The sequence below is a fragment of the Balaenoptera ricei genome, chromosome 8, assembly GCF_028023285.1.
Source record: "Balaenoptera ricei isolate mBalRic1 chromosome 8, mBalRic1.hap2, whole genome shotgun sequence".
NCBI lineage: Eukaryota > Metazoa > Chordata > Mammalia > Artiodactyla > Balaenopteridae > Balaenoptera > Balaenoptera ricei.
Window position 1 is genome coordinate 15,358,529 of NC_082646.1, and position 14,785 is coordinate 15,373,313.

At 37.0% G+C, this 14,785-nt stretch overlaps 1 protein-coding gene across 5 annotated transcripts in view; it reads left to right on the forward strand.

Moving 5' to 3' along the window:
* Positions 1-14,785, forward strand: part of SIK3 (SIK family kinase 3) — a 247,800-nt gene that overhangs the window by 131,707 nt on the left and 101,308 nt on the right. For all 5 annotated transcript variants that reach the window (XM_059930341.1, XM_059930343.1, XM_059930342.1 and 2 more), the window contains exons 2-3: positions 4,520-4,636; positions 7,876-7,939. In XM_059930341.1, the coding sequence (XP_059786324.1) occupies positions 4,520-4,636; positions 7,876-7,939 (181 nt within the window). The remainder of the gene's footprint in view (positions 1-4,519; positions 4,637-7,875; positions 7,940-14,785) is intronic.

Below are 14,785 nucleotides of genomic sequence, written 5' to 3' on the forward strand. Positions count from 1 at the left end.
CTCGAGGGCGCTGCCTTAAGCCAGTCAGTTGCTCTGTAAACATTTTTTAATGGAATTAAATAGAGTTCTTGGAATGCAACTTTTGAGACCTTATTTAAGATTCTCCCCGAGGCAGTGTTGAGCACTGAGTGCCTTGTAGCCTGCCAAGTTTCTTTGAGATGGGTGGTTGGCAATTCTCAGTATTGGGTCAGGTATTTCAGAAGTCATTTTTGTGGAATACCTGCTTTAATTGGTAGCTTATTGGTATCCTCTAGACCAGTGCTGTCCAATAAAATGAGGGCCACGTATTTAATTTTTACTTTTTGAGTAGTCATATTTCAAAAAGTAAAAACAGGTGAAATTAGTTAGGTTCCCCCCCACCCCACTTTATTGAAGTGTAATTAACAAATAGAATTGTAAGATACTTAAAGTGTTCAGTGTGATGTTTTGATATGTGTGCACTGTGAAAGGATTTACCCCTTGAGTTAATTAACATATCTATCACCTGACATATTTATCTTTTTTTTCTATATGGTGAGAATATTTAAGTTCTACTCTCAACAAATTTCAATGATACAGCACAGTGTTATCAACTGTAGTCACCATTTTTTACATTAGATCCTCAGACCTTATTCATTTTATAACTGAAAGTTTGTACCCATTTACCAACCTCTCCCTATTTTCCCCACCTCTCAGCCTCTGGCAACCACTTTTCTACTTTCTGTTTCTATGAGTTTGGCTCTTTCTTTCTTTTGTTCGTTAGTTCATTTGTTCGTTCGTTCTTTCGTTTGTTCTTTCTTTTTTAGATTTTACATGTAGGTGATACCATGCGGTAATATGATATTTGTCTTTGACTTATTTCACTTAGCATAATGTCCTCCAAGTTCATCCACTGGTTGCAAATGACAGGATTTCCTTCTTTTTTAAGGCTCAATAATATTCAGTAGCATACATACACCACATTTTTTTATCCATTCATCTGTCGATGGACACTTAGGTCATTTCCGTACCTTGGCTATTGAATGAACATCAGAATACAGATAATCTCTTTGAGATAATGATTTCGTTTCCTTTCGTTTCCCACCCAGAAGTGAGATTGCTGGATCGTATGGTAGTTTTATTTTTTAATTTCTTGAGGAACCTCCATAGTGTTTTCATAGTGGCTGTACCAGTTTACGTTCCCACCACCAGTGTAAAAGGGTTTCCCTTTCTCCATTTCCTTGCCAGCGTTTATCTTTTGTGTTTTTGATAGTAGACATCCTAACAGGCAGGAGGTGGTATCTCATTGTGGTTTTGATTTGCATTTCCCTGGTGACTACTGATGTTGAGTACCATTTCATGTACCTGTTGGCCATTTGTATGTCCTCCTTGGAAAAATGTCTGTTTAGGTCCTTTGCCCATTTTTGAATTGGGTTTTTTTTTTAAACTGAGTTGTATGAATTCCTTCTATATTTTGGATAGTAACCCCTTATCAGATATGTGATTTGTAAATATTTTTCCCATTCCATAGGGTTGCCTTTTCATTGAAATTAGTTTTAATAATATATTTTATTTACCTAGTATATCCAGAATGTTATTTCTACATGTAATCAATGTACAAATTATCAGTGAGATAGCTTATATTCCCTTTTTTTTTTTATAGCAATAACTTGGAAGCCTTTTTTTAAAAAAAATTTTTATTTATTTATTTATTTATTTATTTATTTATTTATGGCTGTGTTGGGTCTTCATTTCTGTGCGAGGGCTTTCTCTAGTTGTGGCAAGCGGGGGCCACTCTTCATCGCGGTGCGCAGGCCTCTCACTATCGCGGCCTCTCTTGTTGCAGAGCACAGGCTCCAGAAGCGCAGGCTCAGTAATTTGTGGCTCATGGGCCTAGCTGCTCCGCGGCCTGTGGGATCTTCCCAGACCAGGGCTCGAACCCGTGTCCCCTGCATTAGCAGGCAGATTCTCAACCACTGCGCCACCAGGGAAGCCCTTATATTCCCTTTTTTTTTTTTTGTAATTTTATTTATTTGTTTGTTTGTTTATTTATTTATTTATGGCTGTGTTGGGTCTTCGTTTCTGTGCGAGGGCTTTCTCTAGTTGCGGCAAGTGGGGGCCACTCTTCATCGCGGTGCGCGGGCCTCTCACTATCGCGGCCTCTTTTGTTGCGGAGCACAGGCTCCAGATGCGCAGGCTCAGTAATTGTGGCACACGGGCCTAGTCGCTCCGCGGCATGTGGGATCTTCCCAGCCCAGGGCTCGAACCCGTGTCCTCTGCATTGGCAGGCAGATTTTCAACCACTGTGCCACCAGGGAAGCCCCTTATATTCCCTTTTTAATATTAAGTCTTTGAAATCTGGTGTATATTTTAAGTGCACATTTCAAGTGCTCAGTAGTCACATGTGGCTGGTGCCTACTATATTAGACAGCACACTGTGTGTGATCTGACACAGTGATGAGGAGTAGAAATGCTAGTGGTCGCGGGTCATATGGTTCAAGACTTATTAGAAGATCAAGCAGCTGGTAGGACTTGTTAATGATTCTGCTGTTGTTCCTTATAAAATTCTCTTCCTTCTTTTCTGTCTATCTCAATTCTGTCTCTTCTCAAGTTCTCTCTTCTTTGTGAAGTCTTTCCCTGTGTCTACTTATTCTCCCCCCAAGTGAAGGTCATACTTCATCCTCTTTTCTGCTTATACTGTGTACATAGCTTTATTGATTGTATTTCCAATGTTGTATAGTTGGCTGTTTCACATATGTCTTTCCTCTACTAGATTGTGAGCTCATTGAAGTGAAGGCTGTGTCTGGTTAATCTCTGAAGCTCAAGCTACACCCACCTCATTTTATCACATTCCATCATTAGGCAGGGCTTAACTCTGAATTGAGCTGGAATTTGTTGGCCTGTGCCTTTCTCCCATTAGTCCTCATTCTACATCTGAAACAGCTCCAAACAAAGTTATTGTTATGTTGGTCATTCATACATTTGAATCACCTACCATGTATAGTTCCATACTGTCTTTATATCCTTGGGCTAAACTTTTTAGTATTGACATTTTTGCTTCCCTGTTTTTTCTTTTTCCTTTTTTTCTCAATTAGTATAAATTTAATTTTCTTCCCCCAGTGTATAGAATCATAGAATTTTAAGAATTGAAAGGGGCTAGAATTTGCCTAGTCCTGGTCCTTCATCCAACTAATATTCATTGATTACATGCTCATTGAGTAGTTGAAACTGAGATATAGAGATATTCGGGGGCAACCCAATATTTTGAGTATTTCACTGAGAATAATGAAGAAGTTTAGATTTAGTAATTTTAAAAAGTCTTTCATCGTTCATTCTGTTTTTAAATATGTGTGCTGCTGAGTATCTTAAGAATTATGAGCAAAGTAGAAAGCTGTTTTATGCTGAAGCAGTGTATATACAGCACAGAAAGATCTCCAGATTTTTGTAGGGTTATCATTAAGAATTTGACTCCAAAGCCTAGATACCCGGACTTCAATCTTGGCTCTACCACATACTAGCTATGAATTACTTAATCTTGGGTAATTACTTAATCTCTTTGTGTCTCAGTTTCCATATTTGTAAAATAAAGTTGATAATAATATGGAGTGTTGTAAGGTTTAAATGAGTTAGTACTTGCAAAGCACTAAGGATTATGCCTGGCATACAGTTAGTGTTCAGTATATAGTAACTGCTGCTGGTACCACTACCACCATCACCACTACTACTACTATTATTGAGTTACAGAAGGACCTGGTGAGGTGTGGGATGCACCTGTGGAATTTCTGGTCAGCCCTTACTAAGTCATCACTTACTTATGATATAAGCTTCTTGTCTTAATAAGAGGCCCTACATACCATTCTCTGCACCCAGTATGATTTGCCTAAAATGTAACTGCATCTGCAGAGTAATGAAGTATTTTGTCCTGGGGTTTTACTGTAGCAGCAGTTTAAGAAATGGCAGAAGACCCATTAGCTTTAGGAGTCTGTTCCTTTGAGACCAACTTGCTAGGAATCCATTTCCTGTCTTCCTCCCTCCCTCCCTCCCTTCCTTCCTTCCTTCCTGTCTTTCTTTCTTTCTTCATTGGGTCTTTGTTGCTGTGTGCAGGCTTTCTCTAGTTGCGGCGAGCGGGGGCTACTCTTCATTGTGGTGCGTGGGCTTCTCATTGCGGTGACTTCTCTTGTTGCAGAGCACGGGCTCTAAGCTTGCGGGCTTCAGTAGTTGTGGCATGTGGGCTCAGTAGTTGTGGCTCGCGGGCTCTAGAGCACAGGCTCAGTAGTTGCGGCGCATGGGCTTAGTTGCTCCATGGCATGTGGGATCTTCCTGGACCAGAGCTCGAACCCGTGTCCCCTGCATTGGCAGGCAGATTCTTAACCACTGCGCCACCAGGGAAGTCCATTTTCTGTCTTTTTAAAAAGAGTAAATTTATTTTCTTCATTGGCATTCTGTAAACAAAATACTGGCAGTTTGTATTTTGTGGAATACGTTTTAAAGTGGATTTAATTTTCCTTAGTAAACTCCTTTCAATAATGCATCAGAGTAAATTTTCTTTCTGTGTTGTCAGGTTGCTATCAAGATCATAGATAAGACCCAGCTGGATGAAGAAAACTTGAAGAAGATTTTCCGAGAAGTTCAAATTATGAAGATGCTTTGCCACCCCCATATTATCAGGCTTTACCAGGTAGGATCACTAGTGGTGTAGCGTATGGCAACAAAGAACCCAGAATGGTCACTTGTGTCTGTGGTTACTTTTGAAGAGAAGGTGGGTGGGTGAACATCTGCAACTTTTTTTTGTTTCTATGTTCGTATATTCATCCTACTATTTATCCTACCCTATTATCCCCCAACTCAGTACTTCTGTTTCCCTTGGGTATTTACTGGTAAGGTTTAACTTACCTAAGTAGGCCTTTATAATTTGTTCTTTAAAACTTGGATGCCATTCTTAGAGTTACACAAAAAGATTATTTAGAAGATGATGAGAACTTACTTATTTAGGTCAGAATCTTAAAGCAGAATGGGAAACCCAAAAGGAACAGAATTTTGAGGGGTGAAAATAATATTAATTTTTACAATATTATTTAAATACTAATTTCTATGATCATGTTATGAATTATGATGGCAAAGGATATTTTAAGTATGGCTTCTTGTATGAGTCAGAGCCTACCTCCTTTCTATTCTAACAGAGTCCTAGACTTAGTTTTCTAAGATAGCATTTGATTACTTTGATAACCAAGAGATTGATTCTGTGTAATGGAAGAGATTTCTGTTCTAGTTTTCTTACCTTCCCAAGGAGCATGCATATTTCATGCCGTCATCAAAAGTGATTCCCTGGCCTTACTGCAAAAGCAGTAAATCTAATGGCTGGAATTTTAAGCCAGATAGGAGAGGAGGACCTTGCCTTAGCAGGCTGGTAGAGGAGGTATTTTGGGAGAGGTGGAGCTTTGAGGTGCTTCTCAAATTGCAGCGTGTTGGCAGCCATGAGCTCTGCCTGTACATAGGGCCAGCCCTGCTCACTGCTTTCTACCAGATCAGCCATCACCTGGTTCTGCAGGATGTGGCCACCCCCTCAATTCATTTGCTGCTGTTAGTCTGCAGTAAATGGTTACTGGCCCAGATCCGGGATCATGTGTAAGAGTGTGAAGAGTACATTGCCCAAGGCCCAAAGGGGAAGCTTTCATAGTCTGTTACTTTCATGGGAAAGAAAGCATGTCTTGATATTAGTGTATACGGTCAGGCTACAGTGTTAGGGCTCGTCTCTGGCATCAGCTGCTCACATAATGAAATGAATTAGATCAGCCGGAGCAGGCTTGTTGAAATTCATCACACTAAATTACGTTGAACCACACCTCCATTGTACCCCAGAAGGAAACCCATGAACGGTTCCTGGGGTTGCCTGAAGACCTGTATCTGCACACTCAGAGGTGTCTAACCTCTGCTTCCTTCCTATCCTGACAGATTGAGTAAACTTCTTGACCTCACTTTTTAAAATAAATCATCTTTAAATAGTTGTAGAGCTTATTAGACTGATCTTTCTCAAGAGGTTAACTTACAGGTACTAACCTTGTAACTGAAATCTGCAAATTTACCTTTCTTACCCAAGATTTCTTTAGCCTATTAGGTTTATATACTTTCAGCCCTGGCTTTGAACATTGCCCTTTTTTAAGCTTTAATTTTGCTCTCGGGCAGCTAATATTGTTAATGGGAGATTCTGAACTGCCAAGGTGAAGAACGGCTGTTGAATTGTCAAGGCAGTTTTCAGGTCATTTGTTAAAGCTTTAGTCTCTTCGGGTTTATAGAGTGAGCCAAATATAGATAACTATATAGGAAAGTTTTTGAACTCCTGAAAAGTTTTTTTTTTTTTAATCTGAAATTAAAAACAACACTGTAAATCAACTATACTTCAATAAAATTTAAAAAATGTAAAAAATTTACAGTCAATAAAAGGCCTGGTACAAAGGAGATATACATTATGACAATTTTTTTTTCTTTTCTTTTTTTTTCCTAAACAACTGCGTATATTTAGGGTACTTACTTTTTGTTATATAAGTCAACATATAAAGAACTTGGAAGCAATACATGTAACAGTGGGCTAGTATCACCAGTCTATAGAGAGTTTTTAAATTAAAGTGAAAAAAATGACACAGTTATTAGATTGAAAAATTAAAAGAATGTGCATACATACAATGGAGTACTATGAAACTATTGAAAAGAAGAAATAGGTCTATTATTTTAAGGTAACGTATGATACTGTTATGGTATTAACGTATAGAGATGTCAAAAATAAAGTGACTAGGGAATGATTTGATAACATAATTAACCTTGAAGCATAGTGAAAGTGTAAAACTGTATTGCCTACTATGATAGCCACTAGCCACATGTGGTTATTGTGTATTAACATGTGGCTAGAGTGAATGAGGAACTGGATTTTTACTTTCATTTAATATTAATGTAAATATAAAAATTGGAGCTGTTTACAATTAAAAATTTTTGAAATAATATTAATGATAATAAAATATATTATTAGAATTAACTTCACCTTTTTCTTTTTACTTTTTTAATGTGGCTACTAGAAAAGTTAAAATTATATATGAGACTCACAGTGTTTCTATCGGACAGCACTGCTCTAAAATGTTATAGAATAAGCTATTAACAGTGTTTCCACTGGGGAATAAAATGGAGGGGGTTGGAAAGAGGAAAACCTTTGGTCTTTTGTTTATATACTGGGTATTTAAAATGTTTATAATGAACATATATACTCATATATTACTTTAATAAATATTTAATGAAAAAGGTAAAAAGGAAGAAGGAACTGACAACACACTACAACTAATTTTTTAAACAGTGGCAAAATAGAGACTAAGATAAAAATACAAGTAAGTCGTTTGTATTATTGAAGTGTTGAATATTTATATTATTGTTCCCAGTTTTGAATAAAAGGATGGTGGACAGGAAAGTTGTCATTTCCATTTTAAAAAAGCACAGCCATATGTGATATTTGTGCAGTTCTTAAGTGATTGCTGTTATTCCCCCTAAGTTTTGTTTTGGTTGCGTTTTACGGGGAACATTTTTGAGCTTCAAGTGATCACTGTCGAATGTGAACTTTTTGGTTCTTGGCAGCTTCTTTACTTCTCAGTTTTGTGGAGTTTAAAAGATTGCAGAGGCCTCCTGGGACGAAAAAAAGGACTCTCTCAAGTAGTAAATATTTCCTACGTTTAAGAACTTGGAGGAATACCTGTTTTTCCCCCTTTCTTCTTAATAATGTTTATGTCTGTCACCCTCCCAATCCTCTAATGTTTTAAGTCTCCTTTAGGCAGTATTGGTTATTAATACTTCAAATGACAAAAGAAGATTCATTAGTTTCTCTTCCTATGATATCAGCCTGTCATTTGTATCACTGTCACTTTCCTGCCTTTGCACCAGGTTATGGAGACAGAACGGATGATTTATCTGGTGACAGAATATGCTAGTGGAGGGGAAATATTTGGTAAGTACATTTATTGCATTCTTTAAACAGCTATTGAGCACACCATGGCAAACTTAAAATAGCTGTTCGATGCCTTTGTCACTTGAGCAGCTGTCACTTGATGCTGTCCTTCAGTGCTGTCATTTTCTATCAACAAAGTAATTTTAATTATTTTTGATTCATCTCTTTAAGTCTTCACCATCTTTGTTTCCATAGCAAAGGTGTTTTGTTTATTTCAGTAAGGTGTTGATGGTTGAGATTAAAGATCTTCAAAAACAAAAATTTCTCTGAACTTTTGAGGGTCTTTCCTATTGCCAGATTCTAACTGGGGTGACCAAGTGTGACAGAATGCTTACAAGTGTGGTGGGCCTCTGTTGTGTGTGAAATAGCCACTCGGAGCAAACGGTCTCACCCTAATGCATTCTTTAACATTTATTTAAATATAACATGTAACTCTATTCCTTACCATGTGTTCACAGTTCCCTTAATGATTCTTGTAATTTAGCATGTTTTGTCTTCGGTAGCTATACTTTTTTTCCTCTAACACTTAGGTTAGCACAGCAGCAGAATTAAGCAAGAGAATTTGTTACCAGGAAATATGACTTTTTGACGTGGTAAAAACTGGCCCCCCCATTTTTTTTTTTTTTTTTTTTTGTGGTAACAGTGATAAATGGAGCCAAATAGAGATAATGACTAAACTTTCAAATATAGAGTGACATGTCTTTTTATTTTTAAATTTTATTTCTTTTTTGGCATGTGAATATAGAGAAAGGTTTCTTCTTATATATTTTAGGTTTATCTAGCTTCTTTATTTTTTTAGATTTTGTTTTAGTTTAAATCTGGATGGTAAGAATTTTTTTAATTTTCAAAATATTGGCACTTACTTATTTAAAATATATTAAAAAGCATGATATCACTTTTAAAGTGGAATCTTCTTATTAGTGACTGTGTGTTGTGACTATGAATATTTTGGTATGTTAAACTTTCCCCATAAATCTGACAATTTTGTATCTAAGAATCTTCAAAATAAGTGCGAGTCTTTTTTAAAGGAGGTATCACTTCTTAATGACATTTTTGCTTGGCTTTGTATCTGTGCTTATGCATAATGGTAATCTTGGGAGCAAAGAGACCTTGTCATCTTCACGTTCATAATAATCAAAGAACCAAACACGGTGCACATCATACCTGCTTTGCTCTTTAGGAAAACAGATTTCAAAAGTACAGAAAAGATAAAAGATGGATGCTTTGTGGGAATGTAGCTCAAGGCATGAGGAAACAGAATAGTACTTCTCATGGTATTATTTTTTTTTTTTCATGGTATTATTATAAAAGATCTGGAGGAGGAAGAAATTGATGTATCACCTAAAGAAATCATTGTGCCTGCACAGGGATATAACTGTCTCATGAGGTCTTGTTTTTAAAAGTATCTGTATCAGAGATGAAGGGACGGGCTTAATCAAGAACATGAGCTTTGGAGGCAGTTATACCTGGTTTTGAATCAGATCGTTGCCACTATTTGCTTTTTTACTTGGATTTTGGGACTCAGTTTCATGGTCTATAAAAGTCAGATCTGTAATATCTGCCTTACAGTTGTGAAGATAAAATGAGATAGCACATATACAGCCCCAGCACTTTGCTTCCTTCACCTCCATGTTAAATGACAAATGGGTGATCAACTTCTGGCAGGATAGCATGAGGAGCTCTGCTGTCCTGCTCCCCAGTGAAACTGGTGAAAGTGATTTAAAAAAACCCTAAAATCCAGATATTTAAAGTCTCTGGAAATGGTTCTAAGGGTGAACAGCAACTAAAGAAACATTTATTCAAGAATATCTATGAAAATTTAGTAAGAAATAAGAGTGTCTGTGGTTTTTAAGCCAGTACTGCGTCCTTCTTCCCCCTAGCCAGCTCAGCAAGGTGGAGATTACACTCAAAATTACTGTAGCCAAGAACACAGGCCTACCCTCTGGTCCCCTCCTTTCGCCTAGACTAACGGCTTTCTTCCCAGTGGAACTGGACAGCAGCATTTCTTATCCTGCCCCAGCTACCTATTGCTGTTCCTAAGTCCTGGGTGAGAGCAGTTGAACAGTGGGGACTCCTTCTTCCACCCAGCCCTGACTTGTGGAGTTTGGGTGTGGCATGCTGAGAATACTGGGACCCAGATCACTCTTGCCTTGGGTTATAAGTTGGTGGGTCATCCCAAGAGAGTCAAGCTGGGAGAATTGAGATTGTGTCCCCTTTCTCTGCACTGAGCTCAGCTCCTAGAGAGGGAGTGTTACTCAAGGAAAACTTTTCCATTGTCCCCACGCCTAGCTTCAGAGTCCTGGCTCAGAGATTTGCCCAGAGGAAGAAACAGACCATAACACATATAGCTCCTAATTTCTTCCCAAGGGAACTGACTTCATTTGCAATGGAGAATGAAGAAGTTCAAGCCTGAAGGCACTCACAAGAACTGTGGAGGTTGTGGTTACAGGCATTTCAGAGGAGATTTGAGCAGGCTAAAGTATAGGCCAGCTAGTTTGCAGGTAAGAACCAGGGAGTAAAACATCACAAGAGCCTTCCTAAGGTCAGAAGAAAAATCAAACACTGATCTCAGAAACTGTTCCTTCAAAGGAACCAGAATTTGATTGGATTGTTTATAGACCAGTTTATGCTCCAGGGCATTGTTGAAAATAATAGAACAACCAGGGACTTCCCTGGTGTCCAGTGGTTAAGAAGCCGCCTTCCAATGCAGGGGATGCAGGTTTGATCCCTGGTTGGGGAACTAAGCTCCCACATGCCGTGGGGCAGCTAAGCCCGCGCACTCTAGAGCCCACGGCCACAACTAGAGAGAAGCCCCGTGCCTCAACTAAGACCCGACGCAGCCAAATAAATAAATAAATAAATAAATAAATATTTAAAAAAAGAAAGATAGAGCAATCAGCCACAGTTTTTGGATTTTAACAGCTGGGCTTGGTTAAGAAAAGACAGGAAGAGAGCCCTGCCCAAACCATGGTGATCCAGTGATCTGAGGGTAATGGTGGATATACCAAGGCTGTGCCTCCTCTGAGGAACAACATTAGAAGCTGATCACTGTGTATGGGGGAATAAACTTCACTAAAACAATCCAGCCAGTCACTAAACAAATAAACAAGCAAATAACAAGAACATGCTCCAGAGGGCTAGAGGTGTACCAGTACCTAGACGTGGTACAACATGTTATCTAAAATGTCTGGTTTCCAACAACAGCAAACTATGAAGCATATAAAGAAACAGGAAAGTATGACCCATACACTGAAAAAAAAGCAGGCCACTGAAACTGCCTGTCAGAGAGGCCACATTTATCAAAAAAAGACTTTAAAGTAGCCATTATGGACATGTTCACAGACATAAAGGAACTCACAATTAAAGTCGTAAAAGAAAATATGATACAGGGTCACATCAAATAGAGAATATCATTAAAGAGATGGAAATTTTTTAAAAAAGGAATCAAAAGAAATTATGGAATTGAAAAGTAAAATAACTAAAATTAAAAAATTCATCAGAGAGGCTTAACTGATTTCAACTGCAGAACAAGAAATGAATTTGTAGATAGGCATTTTATGCAAGTTGAAGAACAGAGAGAAAAACGAATTAAGAACAATGAATAGAGCCTCAGAGAAATGTGGGATACAATCAAATGCTCCAACATATTTTTAATGGGCATACCAGAAGAAGAGAGAAAGGAGCAGAAAAAATATGCAAGGAAATAATGACTGTAAACTTCACAAATTTATTGAAAAACAATAACTTACATATCCAGGAAGCTCAATAAAATCCAATCAGGATTAAACACAAAGAGATCCACAAACAGATACATCATAGTAAGAACAGTGAAAGTCAAAGACAAAATATTGAAAGCATCAAGAGAAAAATGATACGTCACTTAAAGGGAGTTCTGTAGGTTTAGATAGCAGACTTTTCAGCAGAAACAACGGCGGCCAGAAGGCAATAGGATAACATTTTTAAAGCCCTGAAAGGAAGAAAAAAGAACTATTAATCAAAATCCTATACCAGTAAACGTATATTTCAAAAACGGAGGTGAAATAGACTTTCTCAGATAATCAGAAACTGAGGGAGGGACTTCACTGGTGGCTCAGTGGTTAAGAATCTGCCTGCCAGTGCAGGGAACACGGGTTTGAGCCCTGGTCTGGGAAGATCCCACATGCCGCAGAGCAACTAAGCCCATGCGCCACAACTACTGAGCCTGCGCTCTAGAGCCCACGAGCCACAACTACTGAGCCCACGTGGTGCAACTACTGAAGCCCACGTGCCTAGAGCCCTTGCTCCGCAACAAGAGAAGCCACCACAATGAGAAGCCCAAGCAGCGCAATGAAGAGTAGACCCCGCTCGCTGCAACTAAAGAAAGCCCACTCCCAGCAATGAAAGCCCAACGCAGCCAAAAAATAAAGAAAAAAAAATACTGAGGGAATTTGTTTCTGACAGATACACCTTACAAGAAATACTAAAAGAAGTTCTTCAAGGTAAAAGCAGGTGACCTCAGATGGTAACTTGAGTTCACACAATAAACAAAGGACACCAATAAATGTCATTATGTAATTATAAAAGGCATAAGAGATGCATACTTTCTCCTTTTTTCTTTTAACCTGTTTAAAAATAAATTGAATATAAAATACATTGTTAAGGCTATAATGTAATATATGTGTAATATATTTGTCAATAACAGTACAAAGGATATGTGTGTGAGAAAAACTGCATTATGCTAAGAAAGTCATTACACATGGCACAGAAATAATTACAGCAATGTATTGTTGGATTTGTAACATTAATTGATGTAATTTTATTGCAAAAACACTAAAAAAGGGGGTAAAAGGAATGATGCTATAAAGCAGAAACCCTTCTATATAATCACCTGGTATAAATCAGAAGCTCATTTGGATAAGATAAAATATACATGCTAAACACTAGAGCAGTCACTTTTAAAAAAACCCTCAGACAATTATAATGTAAAAAATCATTAAAGAAGTTGAAATGCTTCATTAAAAAATATTCACTTAATGCAGAAGAAAGCAGTAATGGCGGTATAGAACAACAAAAAAAGACATAAAATGTATGGAAAACAATAAGTAAAACAGCAGGTATAAATCCAACTATTATCAGTACTTATATTAAGTGTAAATGGGTGGGATAATTTAATGCAAAGGCAATGATTGTTAGACTGAATAAAAACACATGATCCAGTGTATGCTGTCTACAAGAAACATACTTTAAATTCAAAGATACAAATAGACTGAAAGTAAAAGGATGGAAAATTATATATCATGCAAACAGCAATGACAAGAAAGCTCAAATGGCTATGTTGACATCAGACAAAATAGACTTTAAAACACAAAAGCTTTATTTCTACTACTAGAGATAAAGAGGGACATTCTATAATGATAAGAAGGTAATACATTAGGAAACTATAACAGTTATAAACGTGTATCTAATAAAAGAGCACTAAAATGCGTAAAACAAAAACTGACAGAAATGAAGGGAGAAATAGACAATGACAATAGTTGGAAGCTTCAATACTCTACTTGCAATAATGGATAGAAAAAGTAGACAGAAGATCAACAGGAAAAATAAGACTAGACCAATACTGTAAGCCAACTATACCTAACAGACATCTATAGAACACTCCACCTAACAACAATACTATATACATGCTTATCAAGTAAACACAGGACATTCTCAAGGATAGACCATATACTAGGCCATAAAACAAACCTGCATAAAATTTAAACTTATTCAATTTTAGCAGTAATACAAAATGTTTTACAACCACAGTGGAGTGAAATTAGAAATGAATAACAGGAAAACTTTGGGGAACTCACAAATATGTAAAAATTAAACAGTGTATTTTAAAGTAAGCAATGGGTCAAAGAAGAAGTCAAAGGCAAATTCAGAAAGTACTTTGAGATGGATGAAAATAAAGACAACATATCAAAACCTATGGGATACAACTAAAGGAGTGCTTAGAGGGAAGTTTATAACTGTAGAATGCCTATAATAAGAAAGATCAGTTACCTAGTCTTCTCCCTTACGACAGTGGAAGAGTAAGAGCAAACCAAACCTAAGATCAAGCTGAAGGAAGGGAATAATAATTATAGCAGAATTTAATGAAATAGAAAATAGAAAAAAATAGAGGCAATCAATGAAACCAAAAGCTAGTTCTTTGAAATGATCGACAAAATTGACAAATCTTTAGTTAGATTGGCCAAGAAAAAAAGAAACACTCAAACACTAGAATCAGAAGTGAAAGAAGAGATATTACTACTGACCCTAAATTAATAACAACTATTATAAAGGAATACTTGAACAATTGTACACCAACAAATTGTTTAACCTAGATAAAATGGAAAAATTCCTAGAAAGACACAAACTACTGAAACTGACTCAAGAAGAAATAGACAATCTGAATAGACCTATATCAAGTGAAGAGATAGAAGCAAGAATCAAAAGACCACCCATAAAGAAAGTCCAAGTCTGGAGGGCATCATTGCTGAACTCTACCAAATATTTAGAAAAGAGTTAACAGCAAATGTTCACAAACTCTTCTAAAAGTAGAAGAGGGAGTACTTGATACATACATATATATATATATATATACACATATATACATATATATATATATATATATATATATGTACACTTGATATATACTTGATACCAATACCAGACAAAGATTTCACAAGAAAAAGAAAAAAACACTACAGACCAGTATCTCTTATGACTATGGATGCAAAAATATTCAACAAAATACTTACAAATGAAATCCAGCAACATATAAAAAGAATTATACACTGTGATCAAGTGGAATTTATCCACGTGCAAGAAATGCAAGGTTGG